General features: G+C 39.7%; 1 protein-coding gene across 1 annotated transcript; it reads right to left on the bottom strand.

Moving 5' to 3' along the window:
- Positions 1-3,690: 3,690 nt before the first annotated feature.
- LOC149140914 (uncharacterized) lies at positions 3,691-9,621 on the bottom strand. Its single transcript, XM_089451102.1, has 4 exons — positions 8,107-9,621; positions 6,951-7,938; positions 5,600-6,860; positions 3,691-5,326 (listed from the first exon to the last, which is right to left on the bottom strand). Exons 1-4 carry the CDS (start codon positions 9,619-9,621, stop codon positions 3,691-3,693), a joined length of 5,400 nt encoding a protein of 1,799 aa, XP_089307228.1.
- Positions 9,622-22,191: the final 12,570 nt, after the last annotated feature.

Raw genomic sequence — 22,191 nt, 5'->3', positions numbered from 1 at the left:
TGTTCATAGTAGCTAATCATCGCGCAGATGATCGAAAAAGTTTAGGGTTTTGTTCATGGTAGCTAATCGCGGGGATGACTGATTTGATTGAATGGTAAGTGCAGTCACAGAATAGATGGCGGAGATGGCTGTCGGGATTTGTGGGTAGGAAATGGAAATTTATTGTTTGAGGAAATTTTCGTATTTTTATTTCAGTGTTTCTTTGAAGGGTTTAAAACACTAAGAAAAGAAAAGAAAAGAAATAATTTGAATTTTTGATACTGAAACAATTTTATAAAAGGTAATTATTTAAATATTTTTGACTTTTAAATATATTTTTATTTTAGAATTTTTTTTTCTAAATATTTAGTTTTTAAACATATATTAACTTTTGTTATACAAAAACCGTTTCTAAGAGTTGGGAAACTCATTCCAATGGTTTCCGCGCTTCCGGGAGCTTTGGAATTGTATGGGAATGTTCCCCGGGAGTTGCAATGGGAGCTTGGGAAAGTTCCGGGAGCTTTGAAGGCTATTTTTTTTTGGAGTTCTAGCTACAAAGTCTGTAGAGAAATATGTTGAACTGCCCACAAAACATGAGCCTAAGTTGAAACCTTCGCAACAAGAAAGGCCAAAGACATCCTTAACGACGATATCTTTATTTGAGAAACTGGAGCAATCTCTTGATGGGTTAAGGAAGTGTGTGGCACCTCGATGTAAGGACGATCTCTCGGAAGTCACACTGATGAGTATTTCTTTTGTTGTTTATGTATATATATTGCAGAAGATTGTGTGTGCATATTGTATGTGGCAATCAATGCTTAAACATTAGAGTTGCTTTACTTTTTCTCTTAAAGAATAACTCGAGAAGCACATGTAAAATTGTTCCTCAGGGAGAGAGACAATGAGTATTTCTTTTGTTGTTTATGTATATATATTGCAGAAGATTGCGTGTGCATATTGTATGTGGCAATCAATGCTTAAACATTAGAGTTGCTTTACTTTCTCTCTTAAAGAATAACTAGAGAAACACATGTAAAATTGTTCCTCAGGGAAAGACACCCAAAGAATATATTTATATATAAATTAGATTATATATTTATTATTTATATATTTAAATTGATTTTAATATTTGAATATTTTGATTCAATATTAATTTTGATTATTAAATAAATTATATATTTTTATATTTTTAATTTTTTTGTTATATAATATTACCGCCCCGATTAGCCGTTTCCTGTAAATTTGGAGGAAACCTCTAGCCATTCCTGACACCCGTACCCAAGTTCCCAACTTTCCCTAGTTCCAGAAACTCATGCACCATAGGTATTAACTAAAAAAAGTTTTACATAACATTTGAAATTAAGAAGGGATTTAGTTTTCAGTTTTGAATATTTAATTTTTAAATGTATAGTAATTACAAAAGTCTAGGGAGGGATGTGGTTTTGAGCAAAGAGATTCGTAGACAAGTGTTGTTATGGTTTTGCTCACTGAATTTCAATTTTAAAAGTGTTTATATTGGTAAAATTTATTAAAAAATATTAAATTTTAAAATGAATAAAAAAAATGAGTAGAAAATATTGAAGTTTTTTTTTTCAAAAGGGGTGAGACCACTGTGGAAGAAGCTCATATATATCAACATCAATTACAACATGGTTGGCAACTTTTTTCGTGTATAAACCGCGATTTGAACCCGGGTGGGGTTATGAATGAACACTCCCAACCACCCAGGATAGGAAAAGAAATATATATATATATATATATATATATATATATATATATATAAAAGATGTATACTATCTAATTTTTATTGAATTAAAAATTTCTCATACCAATTTTTATCATATCGAATTCGAATCCGAATTCAAATTCGAATTTGAATTGAATTGAATTAAAAATTTCTCATACAAATTTTTTTAAGTATCTTATCCAATTCAAATTCAAATTTGATAACTATATTTACAATGAACCGTTTGAATACTAATTTAAATATTTAAAAATCAAATTTAGAATTTAAATTTATTTCCACCCATCTTTATTGACTTTTTTTTGTTTACGTTTTAAATTTTATTTACACTAAAAATACAATTAAAAACAAATTGAAACGGCAAATCCAAAAAAATGAAAACCACATTTTTTTTATACCCACTCCCCTCTTCATGTCCCCACAAATCAATTCCAATTCCTGCCCCACAAAAGATCTCCACAAACGTCCTGCAATTCTGGATTTGATTTCCCTTACATTCGCAGCCACGAAAGATTATCCACTTCGCACATTCTGGAAACCGGAAATATCTTCCCCACCGACCAAGGGTTAAATTTGACGGTTCCTTGTTTATCTGGAATTGCTTTTATGACTGTTTTATTTTTAAATTGCTTTTTACATGAATTTAATATTTTTAAATTGTTTTTTACTTGACTTTTAATATTTTTTTTTTCTCGTTAAGACTATGCTATTCTATTATATACATTAACAGGAAAACATTTACAGTCATTGAGTCATACTGCCAAAGGCCATGGATGGCACTTTGGACTGAAAGTTAACAGAAAAAGCAGCCCACGCAGGGGCACCGCAGCTGAGACAAACCACCCGCGCAGGGGCGTTAAACCACCAAGGTACTATCAGTGCAAAAATTGACAACCCGCGCAGGGGCTCAAAAAAGAAAAAGAGACTTTCAGTAGAATCCCTCGCAGGGGCATCAGAAGCATTGAACAGGATTTCTTTCGAATCATACATAAACATCAAAAACATACAGTAAGCCATTGTAACAGACATAATAAATCATGGGTGGACCTGAGCTGCGTCTGAGCAGGTGATGCTGAGCGAACGAACTGCTAGTCATCCGGCTCCTCCTCGATGATCCTACGCCAGCCGCATCCTTCCGGGAGCTGGTCCCATTCTGTCTTGTCCCTCGCTGGAGAAGGCTCTGCCTGAGTCGGAGGTGGGTTGACAGCATGCTCTGGGCCAGCCTCTGGCGATCCCTCGACACCCCTTGAGCTTCCTGCCTGGTGCATCTTCGAGCTGGGTTGTTCCTCGCCCTCATCCTGCGGTTCTTCAAGGAAAAGGACCGAGACATGGGCGTTGATGCGGGATTTTCCCTGGGAGCTGCTGAAAGAGAAGACAGCAGTGCCAAACGCAGGAAGAGGTGCCGAGTCCGAATCTGGACTGCTAGAGTCCAAGAATTGGCTCGATTGGATGGGATGGGCTTCTGCAACTTGATGGCAGAGGCATCGACAACAGCGGGATTGGGGAGTTGCAACTGAGGGCCGAGAAGACCCACCTCTGCTAGAGCCTCGACGGCTGAGAAGGCGCTGTCGAGGCCTGACCATTTTGCCACAGATAGCAGGGGGAAAAAACAGAGCAGAATAGGAGGAATTGGGGAAATTGAGACACCCTTCACCCACCCTATTAGACCTGATGCAACAGACAATTGGCAGAGGAGTGGCGTGAGCAGAAGCTCTGTGAACCATCGACCAAGCAGATGCACACCCCCAGACACATAGACCCAATTCCAGATTCTGAGCTCGACCCAGCATATTGCAATCCACCCCCTCACCATTCTTAAGCTCCTCCTCTGTTCCTCGAACTCTGCATGCCATAACTGCAATCTGAAATCGCACCTGAACCCCGGACAGTGCAATGAATTGCCGTCCATGATCGCACCTGAACCCACGCTTAAATTCCTTGACGGCGGATCGAATTGAATGCTTGTCTTAGTCTTGGGGCCGCACATGGCTTCCATGTGGCACCTCGCGCTCAACCGTAGTGTCACCCGCATCCGGGGGGGCAGCATCTCTTTGAACCAGCCTAGCGAAGTCCTGAGCCTGGGCATTATTTGGTATAATAGTCGAGGTTCCTGTGAGGAGAGTATGATCATTATCTGCTCCTATGTTAGCTAAGAGGTCTGCGACCTTGTTGCCCTCTCTTTTTGTGTGATTGAAGGTGATGGCCCTGTTACTGCGGAGAGCTTGTTCGATGGCTTCTAGTCTGGCTGCGAGCCTCCAGCTGTTTGCGATTTTTTTTGCTTGTGAGCCATTCTGCAATCGCTTGGCCATGTTTATGAGAATCTGGGAGTCTCCTTCCACGATCAAGGGTTGGAGATTGAGGTTCCATGCGAGAAGGAGTCCTTGCCATAATCCTTCAAGCTCAGCCGAGTTGTTGGTGTCCCAACCCAAGTATCCGAAGTATATCTGCAGGGGGGTGCCTTCGTGATTCCTCAGAATACCTCCAAAACCTGCCTTTCCAGGGTTACCTTTGGAGGCCCCATCAAAATTGAGCTTATAAGAATGCTTAGGGGGGGCGATCCAAGTGCCTTTGATTGTACTGCTGCTTTTGAAAGTGCTGATCTTGTGTAGATTCTGAGGTAGGAGCAGTTGCCAGTTGCTTAGAATGCCTTTCTCGACGTCTAGAGAAGGAAGATCTTCCTGGGTCCAGGAGTGGAGCATCAGCGTCTCGTTGAGGTTCCCACAGAGTCTGGTCCATATGTCTTCGATCGTTGAGCGCTGATTTTTGAATATACGTTTATTCCTTTCCTTCCATATACCCCATAAGATGAGTCCAGGGAGCAGGTTCCACATACAGTTGAGAAGCTCGCTCTTATAAGGATTCTGCGGCCATTGTCTTAGGGAGTTGGTTATGTCGTTCTTTGTTCTGCATCTTTTTTGACATCTGAAGCTAGCCTTTTCCCAAAGTTGATTGGCTAGGGGGCAGGTGTCCAGGAGGTGTTGGAGCGTTTCCTCATTTTGATTGCAATTGGGACATATCGATGGACCATGAAAATTTCTTCTTCTTAGTTTGTCCCAGGTGAGGATTCTTTTATGGCTAACCAACCAAAGGAAGTAAGAGACTTTGGGCCAGGATCCAAGACCCCATATTTTGCTCCAGATTGGATCAGAAGGAGTAGTGATGTTGCAAACTATCTTGTAGGCTTCTGAAGTGGTAAAGTCCCCTTTTGGTCGATATCCCCATCTTAGGACGTCATTGCCTTCGTCGTGTCTGATACTTCTTTTTCCGAGCTCCTTCTCCAATTCTTCGATATCCAGAAGGTTTGTGATGTTAATTAGCTGATTACCCTGTTTCCATTTCCTGAATCCGTGCTCCGTTTCCTGCAACCAATAGTGATGGATCTTTTCTTGCTGCTGCTCCGGCCTAACGTGATCCAGGGGTGAATGAAGAACGTGGGTGAGCTTTGGCAACTGGTTCCATGCATCTGTCCAAAATCTTGCAGTCTTGCCATCCCTGACCTCCCAAAAACTGTGCTGCTGAATTAACTGGAAGTGTTGTTTGGCTGCGTTCCATATTAGCGAACCTTTTTCCGTGGGGGTGAACTGGATGAGCTCCTCCTGAGGTCTGTTATTAGCATATTTAGCTGTCCAGATTCTTGCCCAAGGTTTTTATGGATTTGTGATCCAGTGCCACCATATTTTGGCGCTCATGATGGAATTACTGTGCTCCGGGTCTCTCAGACCAATACCCCCTTTGTCTTTGGGTAGACAGACTGTGGGCCATTTGACTAAAGCCCATTTTCGATTAGTTGCCGAGCCGCCCCATAGGAAGCTGCGCTGAAGATTCCTGATACTTTTTAAAACCCATTTGGGCGCAGCAAGGATAGAGAAAAGATACAGGGGCATTGCCTGAAGAACTGACTTAATGAGCACTACCCGACTGGCCAGATTGAGAGATCTGTGCGTCCAAAGGTTGAGTCGAGATTCAAGCTTCTCAATGAGGGTTCGCCATGAGGAATGCTTTATAGCTGAGGCAGTGAGGGGGGCTCCGAGGTATTTGGAGGGAAGGGAGGCTGTGGGAAAGCCAAGGATTCGGGTGACCGCCGATTTAACAAGAGGAGGCGTGTGAAAGAAGAAGATCTGCGATTTGGTGCAGTTGACATCAGTGCCTGAAGCTTCAGCAAAGTCAGTGAGCAGGGATTTGAGGCATGCGGCTTCCTGGACCGAGGGATATCCAAATAGCATGGTGTCATCAACAAACTGCTGATGAGAGGTAGCAGGGGTGTTGTGAACTGAAAGGCCTTTGAGATGGTGGGATTGGAGGGCATGTTTAATGTGACGGCCAAGCCCTTCTGCCATGAGAACAAAGAGGAAGGGGGATAGGGGGTCCCCTTGCCTAATTCCTCTTGATGGTTTGAAGGGGCGGGAAGGGATCCCATTCACAAGGATGGAGAATTGAGTGGAGTTAATTAAGCTCATGATCCAGCGAATCCACATAGTACAGAAACCAAAAGCCTTTAGCATTTGCTGAATATAAGTCCAGCTGAGTTTATCAAAAGCCTTAGAAAGATCCAGCTTAAGAAGCATACCTGCCTGTTTTGATTGTTTGAGGGAGTGTATGATCTCGTGCGTAAGGAGGATGCCGTCCATGATCTGTCTTCCTTCCACGTAACCCGACTGTTCCGGTGATATGAGCAGAGGTAACAGGGGCTTCAACCGGTTAGCTACAACTTTGGATATTACTTTGTAAATGACATTACAAAGTGCAATCGGCCTGTATTTGTCGGGAGTAATTGAGTCCTCCTCTTTGGGGATGAGGGCAATGAAGGTGGAGTTGAGAGAAGGAAGCAACCAATGGAGAGCTCTCGATTCTTCAACGATTTGCCAGACTTCCTGTTTTATCATCTCCCAGAAGGTGTGAAAGAACGTGGTGGTGAATCCGTCCGGTCCAGGGGCTTTTCCTTCCTTGAGCTGGGACATTGCCTCGTCCACCTCCTGAGGCTGAATTGGGCGGAGGAGAAGCTCATTATGTTCCTCCGTAATGATCCTTGGCACATTGTTGGTAATTCTTTCAATTGCCTGTCGCCTATCTTCCTCCGGCTCTTGAAGGACCTGATTGAAGTGATTGAGAAATTCCTTCTCAATTTCCTCATGCTTTTCTACTTTTACCCCGCCTTGCTTTTGGATGAACGGAATGCTGTTGTGCATTCTTCTTTGAATGGTGGTTCTGTGGAAGAATTTGGTATTACGTTCGCCCTCCTTCAACCATCTTATCCTGGATTTTTGCTTCCAGTAAACTTCCTCCTGCTTCTGCCTTTCCTCAATCTGTCTGTGGATACGTCGTTCCTGCTCCAAGGTCACTTCAGTGTGTCCCTCTGTGGTTACTCTTTGTTGGAGATCCGTCAGTTCCCGATTTAGTTCTTGTTGCGCTTTAAAGATATCTCCAAAGGTTTCCCTGTTCCAGCGCTTTAGGTGATTTTTAAGGAACCTGAGCTTCTGTTGGAATTTATACATCTTAGACCCTTCTGGAGGGATAAAAGAAGTCCATGTGGTTTTGACAAAGTCTTTGAACTCGGGGTGCGAGAGCCAGAATCCTTCGAAGCGGAAGGGCCTCCGGGTCAAATCACCTGGTCTTTGCCATTGGAGGGCTATCGGCCAATGGTCCGAGCCGGTGTGCGGAAGAATTGCTGCTGTGATATCTCCTCCAAGGTGAATCGCGTTATCTGAGATAAGGAAGCGATCTAGTTTGGAAGCGATTTGGTGTTTTCCCGCTCTGCGATTGCTCCATGTGAAGGTTCCATTGCAAAAAGGCAGGTCTATGAGGGAGGTGTTTTGAATGAAGTCCTTGAAATGGATGTTTTCTTGTTCCAATCTGTTCCTTCCCCCGATCTTCTCCTCTAGCCTGGTGATCATGTTAAAATCCCCTCCGATGATCCAGAGTGGGTGTCTCCTGTTGTTGTTCAAAGCCTCTATGGTGTCTAGAAGCGCAATTTTGCTTCCTGTGTCCTGCGGGAAATATACATTTGATAGGTTTCCATGGATATTCGTACCCAAAATGTGGAAGGCTGCCTGTATGAGATGATGAGAAGCGTGGAAATCTGAGAGATTTAACGCTTGAGTATTCCATGCAATGGCCAGCCCTCCTGAAGCTCCAGAGGCATCTACTGCCACTGAGCGACATCCTGGCCATGCTTTGGAGAGAATGCTACCTAATGTAGATCCGTTACATTTGGTTTCCTGGAGAAAGCATAGTTGCGGCTTTTCCATTTTAATCATGTTTTTTAACATTCTGAGTTTCCCTGGGCTATTGAGCCCTCTTAAGTTCCATGATACAAGCTTCATGGTTCAACTATTTGCAGAGGGTTTATAGTACTTTGTCAATTTTGCATACCTGCCTGAGTCTACCAGGAGTTTCCCAATCTCGATCGTTCTCTGTAGATCTGTTCTTCGTCCTCTCTTTTTGGTTTCTTTTGGGGGGTGACTTCCATCCCACTGGCTTCCTGGTTGAATACCTAGTTGCTGCTGCTGATATGCTCTCGAAATAACCACTTCCAGCTTGCTGAGTTGGGTTTCGGTTATGCTGTCATATGCTTTCTTTTTGCATGCTAGCTCCAGTTCCAGAATGTCTAGGCCATGCAGATCTATGCTTTCTGGTTCTTCTTCCATCTGTTGCACTTGACTACCTTCTTCCACATTAATCTCTGAGCTAGAAGGAGGATCTAGCTTTCCATCAATTTCCATGTCCTTGTTTTTCTCTGTCGGTTCTTTCAGATCTCCTGAGGGGGAATCATTGAAGATTAGGGGGGTTTGGCGTTTGGGGGGGGAGGCTGAGGGAGGGGGAGGGGAGGAGGATGAGGGATGGGAAGGGTTAGACTCAGAGATCGGGGGAAGTTCATCTGAGGATTGAGCGAGGATTTCGAAACTGTTCTTAGAAGCTGGGCCATTGGTGCTATTTTGCTGGGGCTTAAACCCATTAGAGGGTTTCTTGTGCGCTCGCCTTCGGCTAGGGGCTTTGGTGAAGCCATCCTGGGCTGCAGAAACAGAAGGGTCAAGAGAAGTGGCTTTGGAGTTCAGGGGGCAGTCACGGAAAAGATGCCCAAGAGCGTGGCATCTCCTGCAACGGAAGGGTACATGCTCATAGTCCAAGGGTTGAATCCACTCCTCGTCACGGTGGGAGAGACTTATCGATTCTGGTAAGGCTTCATTCAAGCGCATGAAGACGCAGATGCGTGCATAGGAAATGAATCTGCGCAGTTTGGTCTCTTCTGCAGTCCTGATGTACTCCCCTAGTCCATTTCCTATGTTCTTGAGAATGTCCTCGTCCCAATATTCGTCTGGAAGTCCATACATTCTGATCCAGACTGGCGCCCAGGTGAGATCTTCCTTATCCGGGTTGAATCTAGGTATCCAGTCTCTCATATACAGGCCTGCTGCGTTGAAGAAGTGAGGCCCTGTTCCCAGTACCCTGAGTTTGTCCTCAATACAGTAAAAAATTGCTGTAAAGAAACCCTTCGGCCCTAGCTGCAGGGTAACGTCTCCTTTGGGCTTCCATTTCGCAGCGATCCACCCGTATAAGGCTCTTTCCGTCGGCCAGAACCCTATAAACTTCCCAATAATGGCATGATCCCTCATGAACTCGATTCGTGCATCAATCTTGTGTCCAGGTAGCTCTATTCGTGGCCGTTCTTTGGCTATTGGTTTGCATGTTGTCGAGGAAACCTTCGGGATTTCCTCCGGATTTTTTCCTCTGTCTTGGGTGACGCTAGCTTGGTCCGTCCGTCCTCCTGTCTTCTTGTTTCCCTGCTGAAGCCTGTTCCCATTGTTCAAGATCTCCCTGTTAACCGATCCAAAGAGGAACGCCTGCTCAGGATCGTGCTGCGATGGGGAGGGCTCTGACGCCCTCCCCTGAGGAGATTCCATTGCGCTGCCCTAGTACTCTGCTATTCCGCTGCGCATCAGTAGATTTGGACTGGTTTGTGAACAGAGCCAGAGCTGTGCTACCTGCGCCGTCGGTACTTTCCTCAGAACCCTAATCGCCAGTGTTCTTCCCTCTTCCCCTTGACTTTTAATATTTACTGGTAGTATGAGTAATATTTTTATATAAAAATATAATTAATAAAAAATTATTATTTTTGTATTTTAGAAATTTATTTATAAAAAAATGGCTAATTATTAGATTTTTTGGTTTTTAAGAAAAAATAAAAAGAATCTATGGTTGTATGTGTTGGTATAGTCTTGATTTTGATGGGATTGTCATGTCTTTAAAAGTCTAGGTCTTGCATTAAAAATCATAGCTTGAAGTACCTCATTCCAAGCAGAATTTTAACATAAGGCTGAATGCACTTGTGCAATCTCTAACCGTGCTTAAAAAGAAGAACCATTGTCATTAACAGACCAATTTTACACTTTAAAACACTATTTGATGTACCTTTGTTCCAAGCAGAATTTTTAATGATAAATTGTTCTAATATAGCAACCATGAAAAGTCAGTGCATACAAATTATAAGGTTCTCATTCTCTACCCTTAAGCATGTCCCTCCACCTCAATTTTGGGAGTTATTCATTCTGGCATAATAGAAACGGATCATTTCCACAAGCAAGGTTGTTAGGGCTACTATGAGCAGAAATTTATTTTCGTGTATTTCCCTTTCTCAAGGTGAAGAATATGCTGAAGAAATTAAATTGTATATACTAAGTATTTATATAACTCCGCTTTATTCTATATTTTCTTGCTATATATTGACTCACAAGCTAACCTAGGTAAGGGTTTATGATAGTGCTCTCTGCTATATTGCTTGTGTAGTCAATCATAATTACTTATTTCTTATCGAGAGTGAAAAAATCAATCTAGAACTAAGTAGAGATTGGGTTATTTTTGTTGTTCATGTTCTCTTGATGGTTGTCATAGTTCCAATAAATTTTCTTGAAATGTCTTGCTATCAGGTGCTTGGCACTGCTGAATTAAATGCTTAATACAATTTCATTCATTTGCGTATTACAACTTCTACGACAAAGGTTCTATACTTGCATTAAACAATAAATTGACTCAATCTATGGAAGGATAGCAGTGAAACATCGGTTTAGGAATTATGCTCACTCTAGATCAATGTTGTCATATTAGTTTCATCTCTAACCATAACATTCTGGGAATTGTAAAGCGAACTTCAAAAATACCAGTCTACATATCTATGAATAATCTGATCAGGAATTCTATCTTGAATTGTGCTTACTATTTAGGAATGTCGTGTTAACATGTTTACAGAGTGTATAACTCCTACACATCTGAAAATGTCATGGGTATTATTTCAAGGAAGATCACCCGACCACACTGTCAGCAAGTTCTTCCAATTTGAAGTATAGAAATCCAAAATATTTATCCATGATAAATCATCTTCGTTTCTACCTTCCACAACTTTATGCCAAACTCAACAAGATCCTTTTCTTGGATAACAATATTGTAGTGCAAAAAGATTTTATGCCCTTGTGGTTAGTATATCTTCATGGAGATGTTAATGGTGCAGTGGAAACATGTGGAGAAAGCTTTTGCCAATTTGACAAATACATTAATTTTTCCAATCCACACATAGCTAGGCACAATTTTGATCCTAATGCTTGTGGTTGGGCATATGGGATCAGTGTGTTGATCTCAAAGAATGGAAGAAACACGATATAACTGGAAGTTATCACAAGTGGAAGGAATATGAATGAGGATAGAGTGTTGTGGAAACTTGGAACACTACCCCGTGAATTGATCATGTTTTATGTCTTGGCCCACCATTTGGACAAGTCTTGGCATATGTTGGGTTTAGGATAAATCCTAGTGTGGATTGTTCATAGATTGAGAATGCAACTATTGTTCATTACAATGGGAACATGTAACCTTGGTTAGAGCTGACAATGACAGAGTATAGGCCTTACTGGACAAAATATATAAAATATGATCATCCTTTCTTACAATAGTGAAATATAAATGAATGGTTCTGATGTCAATATTCATATTGCAACAAATTGTCAGATACAAAGTGTAAAGGCCCTTGATTCTAGAAGTCTTTCTAGTCTCTATTCGTTTGATAATTTATTATGATTCATTTGTTTTTGGAGTTCCACAATAGGTTTCTAGTTTATGGATTAATGAGTCGGGTTTTGGGAGGCCAAATGACAGGAAATGGAAACTCAATTAGCTAGGTTTTGAAGATTTACAAATTTTAACTCCTCATTGTATTATTTCATAGTTTGAAATAAACTCCTATACAAGTATTCTCTTACACGTAAACAAGAAAGGAACAATGCAAGAATTCCCTTGATTCCTCTCATGTGGAAGATATGTAAGTCAGTATTAAATTCAATGATTCTTTTTAGTTTACAAAAAAATAAAATAGATAAGGGTGCTAGATGTGGGGGAGGGGGGGGCTTTGTTACAAGTGGTATTAGAGTCCTTAGGTTCAACAATCAGACCTAATGGGATTTATTGCAAAATGAATTGATTGCACTGAGAATGATGTTCTAAGTTTACCCACAATGTTGTCCAAGACAAAATGGAGCAATAAGAGAAACTCTAGGAAGACGAAGAAAATAATAAAAAAAAATTAAAAATTTGTGAAGCTTGGGGGCATAGACCTTTCTCAATTCAGACTTGACACTATGCTTGATGGTCTCCTAAGGCTCAAGATATATGATAACCATAGAATGGCATAGGGATGACAGAGAATTAACAATTTCCACAGCTTTTACATTCCTGGTATGCTCCTCATCCATGTCCTTGGATGGCCCCCTTGTCATCATTTGAGGATCTCTCTCTTGTGGTTTTGGGAATTGCATGCCCAACATCAACCCCAACTTGTTTTCTTCTTTCCTCCACCTCTTGACAAAGTAGAAGTACCTTTCTGATCAAAGCCATGACATTTCTAACAAAATTTGTAATGGAAACCCCTCTTACCCACTGGTTCTAGATTTGCCTCTTTATTTTTCTTTATGATATTACTCCACAATGGTGTTATGCTTCTCTTTTCCCTGGAGGATATTCTTCCTTGATTGTGCACTAGAAATAATCAAGGTGTTAACTTCACCTATGAGTGGAAAAATTCTTTGACTTACCTACAAGGCTAGGGCTAGGATTGAGGTATCTTACTTTTATTGACTTGTTTATCTTCAACACTGACATCGTTGTTATCTTAGGTCCCTCTGTCTGTACTTTAGATTATAGGAAAATGGTACTATGTTGGATCCCTATAATTTGGATTGTTAACAGTCCCTCTAGTTCAAAGGCATGGACAAATATTGTGTTTTCTTCTTACGTTGAAAGAAGTTGGACCATTTTTCATACTGTCTACAAAACTCTATCAACAAGAAATGATCACACACAAATGTAGTAAGTGGGTTGCTTCTTTAAATACTTGCATAGTCAGGTCTAACCTTAGTAAAACATTGGTTTTCACACCTTTTCTCAAAGTTTATCCACAAGAGACTGAAGTGTGCATGTTACATTTGTTATGAAACTAGCTATGCTATATCTTGTTTTATAGTATACCCAATTTTGAGAAGCCCGTGTCACTGTAAGTAATCAAATCAAGAAATTGAACAACACTAGTGCCTAAGAAAAAGGGGTTGAGAAGCTCACAAGAGAACTCCAACCATGGAGGGGATTTTGCCACACACCACAACTAATGAAAACCATGGTTTGAAATTTTGGCCCTAACATATTTTATCCATTGTGCACCTTTACTTACTGAAATGATATGAGGTCATTGATCTGCCCATTTAATTGATTATTAGATCCATGTTTGTTGTAACCAATATGAACCCTACAACTAAAAGACAACCATATTTTCCGACCTTGAAAGATACATTTCCATTCTCATTTTCATCTAGCTGCACATTTTTCCCAACAATGAGCCATTGTAGTCAATGCTAAAATTGCCAACTAGTCTTCAGATGTTTTAGTTTCATGTCATTTATAAGCCCAACCATGATTTTCTAGGAAGTCTTGAACAAGTGCCTTAGTAGCCAAATTTGGTACCAGTTGCTCAGATTTAATGTAAAACCACTAACCAATAATAGACTTCTAATACAAATCAACATAACACAAAGAAAAAAATTGGGAGTCTCAAAACCTTAAACAACCAAATCAACTAAACTCTTTTATGAAGAGTGTAATTATCCACCTGAAATCATGAAACTAAGGGCTTACCTTGGTTGTAGCGTGAAGGCGACACCACAACTCTTCATCATGTTTTTTTTTCAAAGAATATGTCATTTGTATCATTGTAGGATGAATGCCTAAAGTGGTGTTCTTAAAGAATTTTTATGGTCTAAAATAGGCCTTCTAAGGATATTATAAAATAATAGTGTAAATACTAAATCAGATTAGATTACATCATCAAATTTTAGAGGAAAAAAAGAAAAAATTATTTTTTCAACTCATATTTTCAACTTATCTCCCTATGATTTTACTAAAATTTTGAGCGGGAACACTCGTTGAATGCATAATTTAATTCCTCATCTAATGAGTACCCATGTTTAATAATATTCGTGCCCCAATTTACTCCAAAGATCCAAGATTCCACACCTTGATCTTTTAAATATTTAGGACTCGACATCCCAATCCATTTATTATAGATCTAAGACTCTACGTCTTTGTATTTCATGGATTTACGACTCCGTGCCCTAATTTCCATGGCTTATCATATACTCTACTTTGAAACTCTGCACTTCACCTTAAGGCACTGATTGTGAGCTCATACCCATTTGATGGTTCATTGGCAATGCCTTATTCCAAGACTTGTACACATCACAATCTCATAGATCAGAGGAATCAAATGAATTTCATAATTAACTTATTCACATTTTACCAAAGATTGTGCATGACTTTCATAGTCATTTTGGTTTTGGAGAAATGATTTTTGTAACCATTTATAATTTAAACATCCTTGTTTACAAATAACCACATCCCCTGTCACATCCTGCTCAATACAATATTAAGCATATATAATCATAAAGATCATGTGTCATGACTTCCACAGTGATTTATAAGTTGAGCATTCTTGTTTACAAATAACCATGTTCCTTGCCACATCTTGCTCAATACAAGATTAAGCATATATAATCATACAAATCATATATCATAACTTCCACAGTCATTTATAATTTGAGCGTCCTGGTTTACAAATAACCAGGTCCCTTGCCACATCCTACTTAGTACAAGATTATGCATATATAATCATACAAATCATATATCTTCCATTAATCAAAATTAACCATATGTTCCACAACCATGACCATTCATGGATCTATGTGTCTCAATATTGGATCACCATCCATGTCATACACATATGTCCAAACTAGGATACCAAAAGAGAAAACATCAATAATATGCTCTTAACCAAAATCAATTCTTATAGACACAACTATAGATATTACCATAAGCACATAGCAGCTAGGTGACCCAAACTAGGTCTATAGCATATAAGCATGTACATAAGTATGTCATGCATAATATTATATCATTACATCAAAATCACCCTCTATAAGTGTCACAAAACTAACCTTGCCAAGGTGGGACACTACACCACGTGGTTGTCTTCATCAGAGGAATGAAGACACGTTTTATTTTCTTTGGCCACGCGATTTTCTGTTTCTGCACTTTATGGATGTGCATTCACAAGTCTAGTTGATTGGGTAAAGGGAGATCGCCTTGATACATGCGAACAAATGCAAATCTAAAATGTTGACAAGTTATGTTTTTTTCTTTTCTATGTCGCCCATGAAGGTTCGATGGATGGTTTGGACTTAGCATAACTAACCAATGTAACAAACTAGTTGTGGGAATGTCGTCCTTTAAATATAGGTTGTGTTGGCGACACTTTCTTTATTTAAATAACATTCGTGCGGTAGGGAAGCCATTGTTTCCATTCCATACATGCAAGGGTTGCACGCATGAGGTGTTTTTTTTTTGTTAAATTGTTTTTGTTGGATTGCAACATGCAATGAATTTACTTTTAATGCGGTGTTGTATGGAGAAGCAGAATTTAGCAGTCTCGCACCAATTTATATGCTTTCATGCATTATTAGTTCTATCCTTTTCCATCATAACTAAGAAGTCTAAATTAAGAATTTCTTCGATTTGAAAATAAATTTATAAAATGAAAAAATGTAACTTTAAACTACGTACAATGAATAATACTATTGTTGAAGTTGACTCGAACATGCATCTTTAGGAGTCCCTCCAATAAGATAATATTATAGGGTTAGTATACACTATTAAATTCTTTTTTAAATAATAGGTTTTCAAAATATTGAGCATATAGAGTCACTATTTAAATTATTATTATGTGCATTTATATTATTAAATGTTATTATAAGGTTAAAAATTATAGAATTTAAATGAAAATATAGAATTTAAAACGGTTGAACATATAAAATCACTATGCATTTATATTTTTTAAATACGTTAGTGTGTTGAATTGTTGTATATGTGGAAGGTATGGATTAAGTAGAATCAAAATTGTCATCTGGTACTTGCCATTCCATGTATCAACTATGCACAATCAATCTTTTTGATCAATCTTTTTGATCAGAAAGACAAGCCAAAAACCATGCACAATATGATCTAAATATTTTTTCCAATAGAGCAATATGATGTAGCTTACTAGAGCAATATGATGTAACTTACTACCGTAACGTAATGAACAACTATAGGTAAGCAACTTGATCGCATATATCATTGGTGTTACTTTTCCCATTAATTGCCAATAGTTCAAAACCAATGTTGCATATATTTTTTTCTTGGATTTAATTATCCCGAGAGTTGTTTTTTTTTATAGTAGGCTCAAATGGTCTTTTTAAGGAGTCGATAAATCTAATAGTCTTATAAGGAGTCGATAAACCTAATATTAGTTTATTTTGGTGTACTTTTTTATGGTTTAGTAATGCAAATTAGATGCATTTTTCCAACATAGATGGTAGGAAAAAAAATTGCGAAATTGTTGGTAAGAATAACATTTTATGGGTATTTTCAATACAATTTATTTCATGATAAGTATTGAAATTATTTTAGTAATATTTAAGTATTCAAATACATTGTCATTGTAATGATAAGTATTGAAATTATATTAGTAATATTTACTAAAATTAATATTTAATTTAGTTTAATAAAATAAATTATTATTCAAATATAATTTAATTATTTATATTCAAATACTAAATTTAAATACATTGTAATTGTAATGATAAGTATTAAAAGAGGAGACATTCTTTTCTCGAGAATCTGAAGGAGCGAACAACAAACAACGGACGAATAGCTAGGGTTTCAGGTTTCTGAGCTCCATGGAGGCACGCAAAGGGGGGAGCTCCACTCCCTCCTACAGGCAGGCAGTGGCCAGTCGCGGTAAGAAACCTTTAGAATCTGTCAGAGGGCCTGCAGGAGAAAGGAAAAAGAATCTGGAAGAGGATCAGGAGTTTACCAAACCAAGGGAGGTCAATAGCATGAAAGACAATGAGGAAGAAGACAAGAAACAGGGAGCAGAAAACAAGGCACAAAAGGGGCCATGTAAACCCAAGACTGAGGTCACTCCCAGAGTAGTTTTAAATGATCTTGCTCTGCAAGCGCATAGGGACCACATGCGGACCTATGCTATCATTTGTAAATTCATGGGATTATGGCCCACTGAAAAGGCATTACAAACGTGGATTAAATACCATTGGAAACCGAAAGGAAGCATAGACCTACACCTTGGGTCAAAGGGATTCTTCACTATGGTCTTTACAAATATTGAGGACAAAGACAGGGTGTTTGAAGGAGGACCCTACTTCTATGTGGCAGCAAGCCTCTACATGCGGTCGTGGATGATGAATTTTGTCCTGGAGCGAGAAACTTTTACTTCAGTCCTAGTCTGGGTAAGACTCTACTCCTTACCTCTTGATTACTGGCAAACAGAATCGTTATCTGCCATAGGTAATAAACTAGGGCATTTTGTTAAAGCCTCTGAGGCCACCAGAAGGGGAAAATATACTTCCTTCACAAGAATATGTGTGGAGATGGACCTATCGGGAGCCCTACCAGATGAGGTTATCTTGGAAGTTTTTGATGAAGAATGGGTGCAAACAGTAGATTATGAACATATTCCTTTCAGATGTCGCAGATGCCATGAGCATGGGCACCTATTTAGAGACTGCCCTCTCAGCAAAACAGAGAACAGAAGTAAAGCAACCACAATGAAAGACACTGAAATATTTCACAAAGTGGGTCATAGAGGAAAAGGGGGCAAAAGGGGGCCAAAGCAACAACAAACAAAAGGGCAACAAGCCAGTCTGAACAGGTTCCAAGTTCTCGAAGAAGAGGAAGAAATACCAAAAGCAGATCAGGTAATGGAAGGAAGCTCAGGGGAGAAGGAGAAAGAAGAAGATAGGGAACAAGCACAGGATGTTACTAAACAAAAGGAAACAATGCTGAGCGATGGGGAACTTGAGATGGATCAAGAAATGACTCAGAGTGAGATGGAAACAGAGGATAATGAACTGCAGGAGATTCTGGAAAGAGAAAACCTAGATCTGGAAGGATTCTTGAAACAGGGCACCATTGGAGGGGTAGACTCAGTACCTCAAGAAGAGTTCAACCGAGTACAACAACTATTTCTATGGAAAACTCAGGCCAAAGAGCTGGAAAGGCAAAGAACCAATGAAAGGCAGGGCAACGAAGGAGTGAAAACTATGAAAACCACACCAGGATTAGCTCCCAGAAACCCAGGAAAGAAAAGAGGCAGGAAAAAGCAGAATGAGCTATTGATGGAATGTGGAAAGCTAATGATAGATTCAGGTAAGATGAAAGATCTATCCAGTTACTCTTTCACAAATCTTTAATAATGAAGTTCACAACTTGGAATATCAGAGGTTTAGGTAGTAAAAGAAAACAAAGAATACTTAGCAATAGAATGAAACAAGAAGCTCCAGATATGATCTTTATCCAGGAAACTAAATGTTCCATTCAAAAAATCAAAGAAATTCATAGCAAATGGCTCAATAGATTTGAGTTTCTAGAAGTTAAAGCAGATAACACAGCAGGAGGCATACTCACTCTTTGGAACCCCCAAAAGATTGGCATAATAGATGCTGAGGCATCTAGGAATTATTTATCAGTGATTATTCAGCCTGTGGGAGACAACGAGACTTATTTGGTCACGAATGTTTATGGCCCACAAAGACTGGATGACAAACTCAGATTTCTAGATTCTCTTGTAGAACTAAGAGATAGACATGCAGGAGTTCCATGGATCATGGGCAGGGACTTCAACATGATCAAATCACTTTCGGAAAAAAAAGGGGGAACAAGAACTTTAAGCAAAGATTCTACAACATTTCAAGCTTTCATAGATAATATGAAGCTAGTTGACACTGAAATGAATAATGGCCTCTTTACATGGAACAACAAGAGAGGAGGGGAGTCTCAAGTAGCCTCAAAGTTAGACAGATTCATTATTTCAGAGGACCTTATGCTCATAGACAAGGAAATGATAGTGAGAATTCTCCCCTTTGGTGGCTCGGACCATTGGCCTGTTCAAATGGAGGTACAGGGTATTGGAACCCCTAAGAATAGACCTTTCAGATTTGAGAATATCTAGTTTACCCACCCAGATTTTATCAGCAATATGGCAAGATGGTGGAAAGAAGATCTGCATATTCAGGGAACAAGAATGTTTCTGCTCCACAAAAGACTAAAATACATCAAGCTCAGACTCAAAGACTGGAATAAGAATGAATTTGGCAATATTTTTGCAGTGAAAAAAGAGGTTGAAGATAAAATGTAGACACTCAATCAAACTCTTATTACAGAGGGCTTTGATAGAGGCAGAGATGAACAAGTCACCAAACTTCATCAAGACTGGGAGAACTTATGTAAACAAGAGGAAATATATTGGAGACAAAAATCTAGAGTGCAATGGCTAAAAGAAGGGGAACGAAACACTAGTTTTTTCCACAGATCCACCATGGCGAACAGATCCCACAATAGGATCTCTTCAATCAAGGACGAGGGAGGTCATCTTTGCAATTCCCATGAAGAGATTGAAACTATGTTAGTCTAGCACTTTCAAGGTATAGCGAAGGAGACCAATGCAGACAGAGATCATTTTATCAGAGACTTAACAAGGCATATACCTAGACTAGTTTCAAGAGAGGATAATTTCAATCTCAACAAGCCAGTGACTGAAGAGGAGGTAAGTGAGGCAGTTAAGGAGATGCAGAATGGCAAAGCACCAGGACCTGATGGTTTTAATGTGGATTTCTTTAAAGCCTGTTGGAGCATTGTTAAACAAGATATTATGAATGTAGTGGAGGATTCCAGGTTGGATAGAACCATTCTGAAGGTGCTCAATACTTCTTTCATCTCCTTGATCCCCAAACAGGATAATGCTCAGACTTTGGACAGGTTCAGACCCATAGCTTTGTGCAATGTGGTGTATAAAATAATATCCAAAGTGGTTGCCAATAGACTAAAACCCCTTCTTCCTACTCTAGTTTCTGTGGAGCAATCAGGTTATGTGGAGGGTAGACAAATTCTCAACAACATCATTCAAGCGCATGAAGTGGTACATTCATTGTTAAGCAATAGGAAGGCGGGAATGATCATGCAATTGGACCTTGCCAAAGCTTATGATAAATTGAATTGGACCTATATTAGGAAGGTCCTTCTAGCCTTTGGCTTCGATCATAACTAGGTGAGATGGGTTATGGCATTGGTCACTTCCTCTAGCTTTTCAATTTTGGTCAATGGTTCTCCTTCCAAGACCTTTACTCCTTCAAGAGGTCTCAGACAGGGAGATTCGCTCTCTCCCTTTCTCTTTATCCTCATGATGGAAGGACTTGGGCGATCTATTAAGCATGTGAAAGAAGGGGGTAACATCAAGGGTATCCAACTTTCTGAAACTGGAAAAGCTTTGTCCCATCAACAATTTGTTGATGACATTATGCTGCAAGGAGTCCCCACGGTAAAAGAAGCTCTTGCTTATAAACAAATCCTGCGTGACTTTGCCATGGCCACAAGTATGGAGGTAAATATGTCCAAATCTAAGATTTTTTTCTTTAATACTAATATCTCTATTCAGAGAAATATCTCCAGAATTTTGGGCTTTCAAAGGGAGGTCCTTCCTTCCAAGTACCTAGGAGTTCCTCTAACTAATAAACCTTTGCACAAAAGCATCTGGGAGCTGGTAATTAATAAGATGTAGGACAAAATCAGAAAATGGACTATCAGATCTTTAAACTTGGCGGGTCGGTTGGTGCTTACAAAAGCAGTTTTGCAATCAATCCCCATCTTTATGCTTTCAGCTCTTCCAGCTCCAAAGGGAGTTTTACATCAATTCAGAACCATTCAAAGAGACTTTCTTTGGGGTAAGGGGGAGGAGAGAAATAAATGGGCCTTAGTAGCTTGGGATAAGATTTGCAAACCGAAAACCCACGAGGGTCTTGGACTAGATGATCCAGATGTACTCAGCAAGGTTCTAGGAGCAAAATTATGGTGGCGTTGGGTGAAAGAACCAAAGGCTCAGTGGGCTAGTGTTTGGAAGGAAAAATATGCTAGCACTTGGCAAGATAATGATCACATAAGGATGACGAGTATCATAAAAGGATCCCACATTTGGAATAAGGCATGGGAGAATAGAGGCTTAGTGCAAAAAAACAGTTTCTGGGAGATCAGAGAAGGAGACCTGGCTCTGTTTTGGGAGGATAAATGGCAACAAGAACCTACACTGTTAAGAGAGGACTTTTTGGACCTTAAGAAAGAAACTGACACCAAAGGGCTTTTCAAGGTTAGAGATTTTTGGGAACAAACCAGTATAGAAGACAAATGGAGAACCTGGAAGAATATATAATTTGGGGATAAAAACCACTTGAAAGCAAAAGCAGATGCACTACAAACTATTTTGGAACAAAGGAAGATTCTTGTTTCAGAGGGGCATGACCAACTTAGATGGGGCAACAATAAAGAAGGTACCTTCAATATTAAGGAAGCCAAAAAGATATTGCTTGAGCTGGATTCCAATGCACCGGACAGAGTGTGGCAGAACCTTTGGAGGCATCAAGGTTGGATGAAAATCAAACTCTTCATGTGGTTGGTACATCATAAAAAAATTCTGACTTGGGATAATATTAGAAAGAGGGGTGTTCTGGGACCTTCTAGATGCCAGCTCTGTGAAGCTCAAGAGGAGACAATGGAGCACCTTCTCAATGATTGCATCTTTACCTCTAGGTTGTGGGACACCTTTGCCACAATTTTCCAATAGACAGACAGGGACAAAGCAAGCATTATCAATACCCTAAATAACTGGAGATGAAACTTCTCTGAGTATGAGTTTCTTTGCCTGGCTTGGGTTTTAATTCCAGGCTTCATAATTTGGAATGTTTGGAAAGAAAGGAACAATAGAATCTTCAAAAATGTTCACAACACCACTCAACAAATTTTAAGCGGATCTTAAGACAACTCAAGGAGACGGTTGGCAC

Source organism: Pinus tabuliformis, chromosome X, assembly GCF_031772625.1.
Source record: "Pinus tabuliformis cultivar Carrire ecotype Pingquan chromosome X, CPIR1, whole genome shotgun sequence".
Lineage (NCBI taxonomy): Eukaryota > Viridiplantae > Streptophyta > Pinopsida > Pinales > Pinaceae > Pinus > Pinus tabuliformis.
The sequence above is the reverse complement of the archived record's forward strand: the minus strand, read 5'-3'. Positions and strand labels throughout refer to the sequence as shown.

What these genes read in the sequence shown, in the direction of transcription:
- LOC149140914 (XM_089451102.1), bottom strand. Translation starts at nt 9,621, where the DNA reads ATGGAATCTCCTCAGGGGAGGGCGTCAGAGCCCTCCCCATCGCAGCAC. An exon ending in TCGAGATTGGGAAACTCCTG is followed by an intron (nt 7,939 to 8,106) that starts GTAGACTCAGGC and finishes TGCTTTCTCCAG; the next exon opens with GAAACCAAATGTAACGGATC. An exon ending in GTTCTTCAGGCAATGCCCCT is followed by an intron (nt 5,327 to 5,599) that starts GTATCTTTTCTC and finishes TGCTAATAACAG; the next exon opens with ACCTCAGGAGGAGCTCATCC.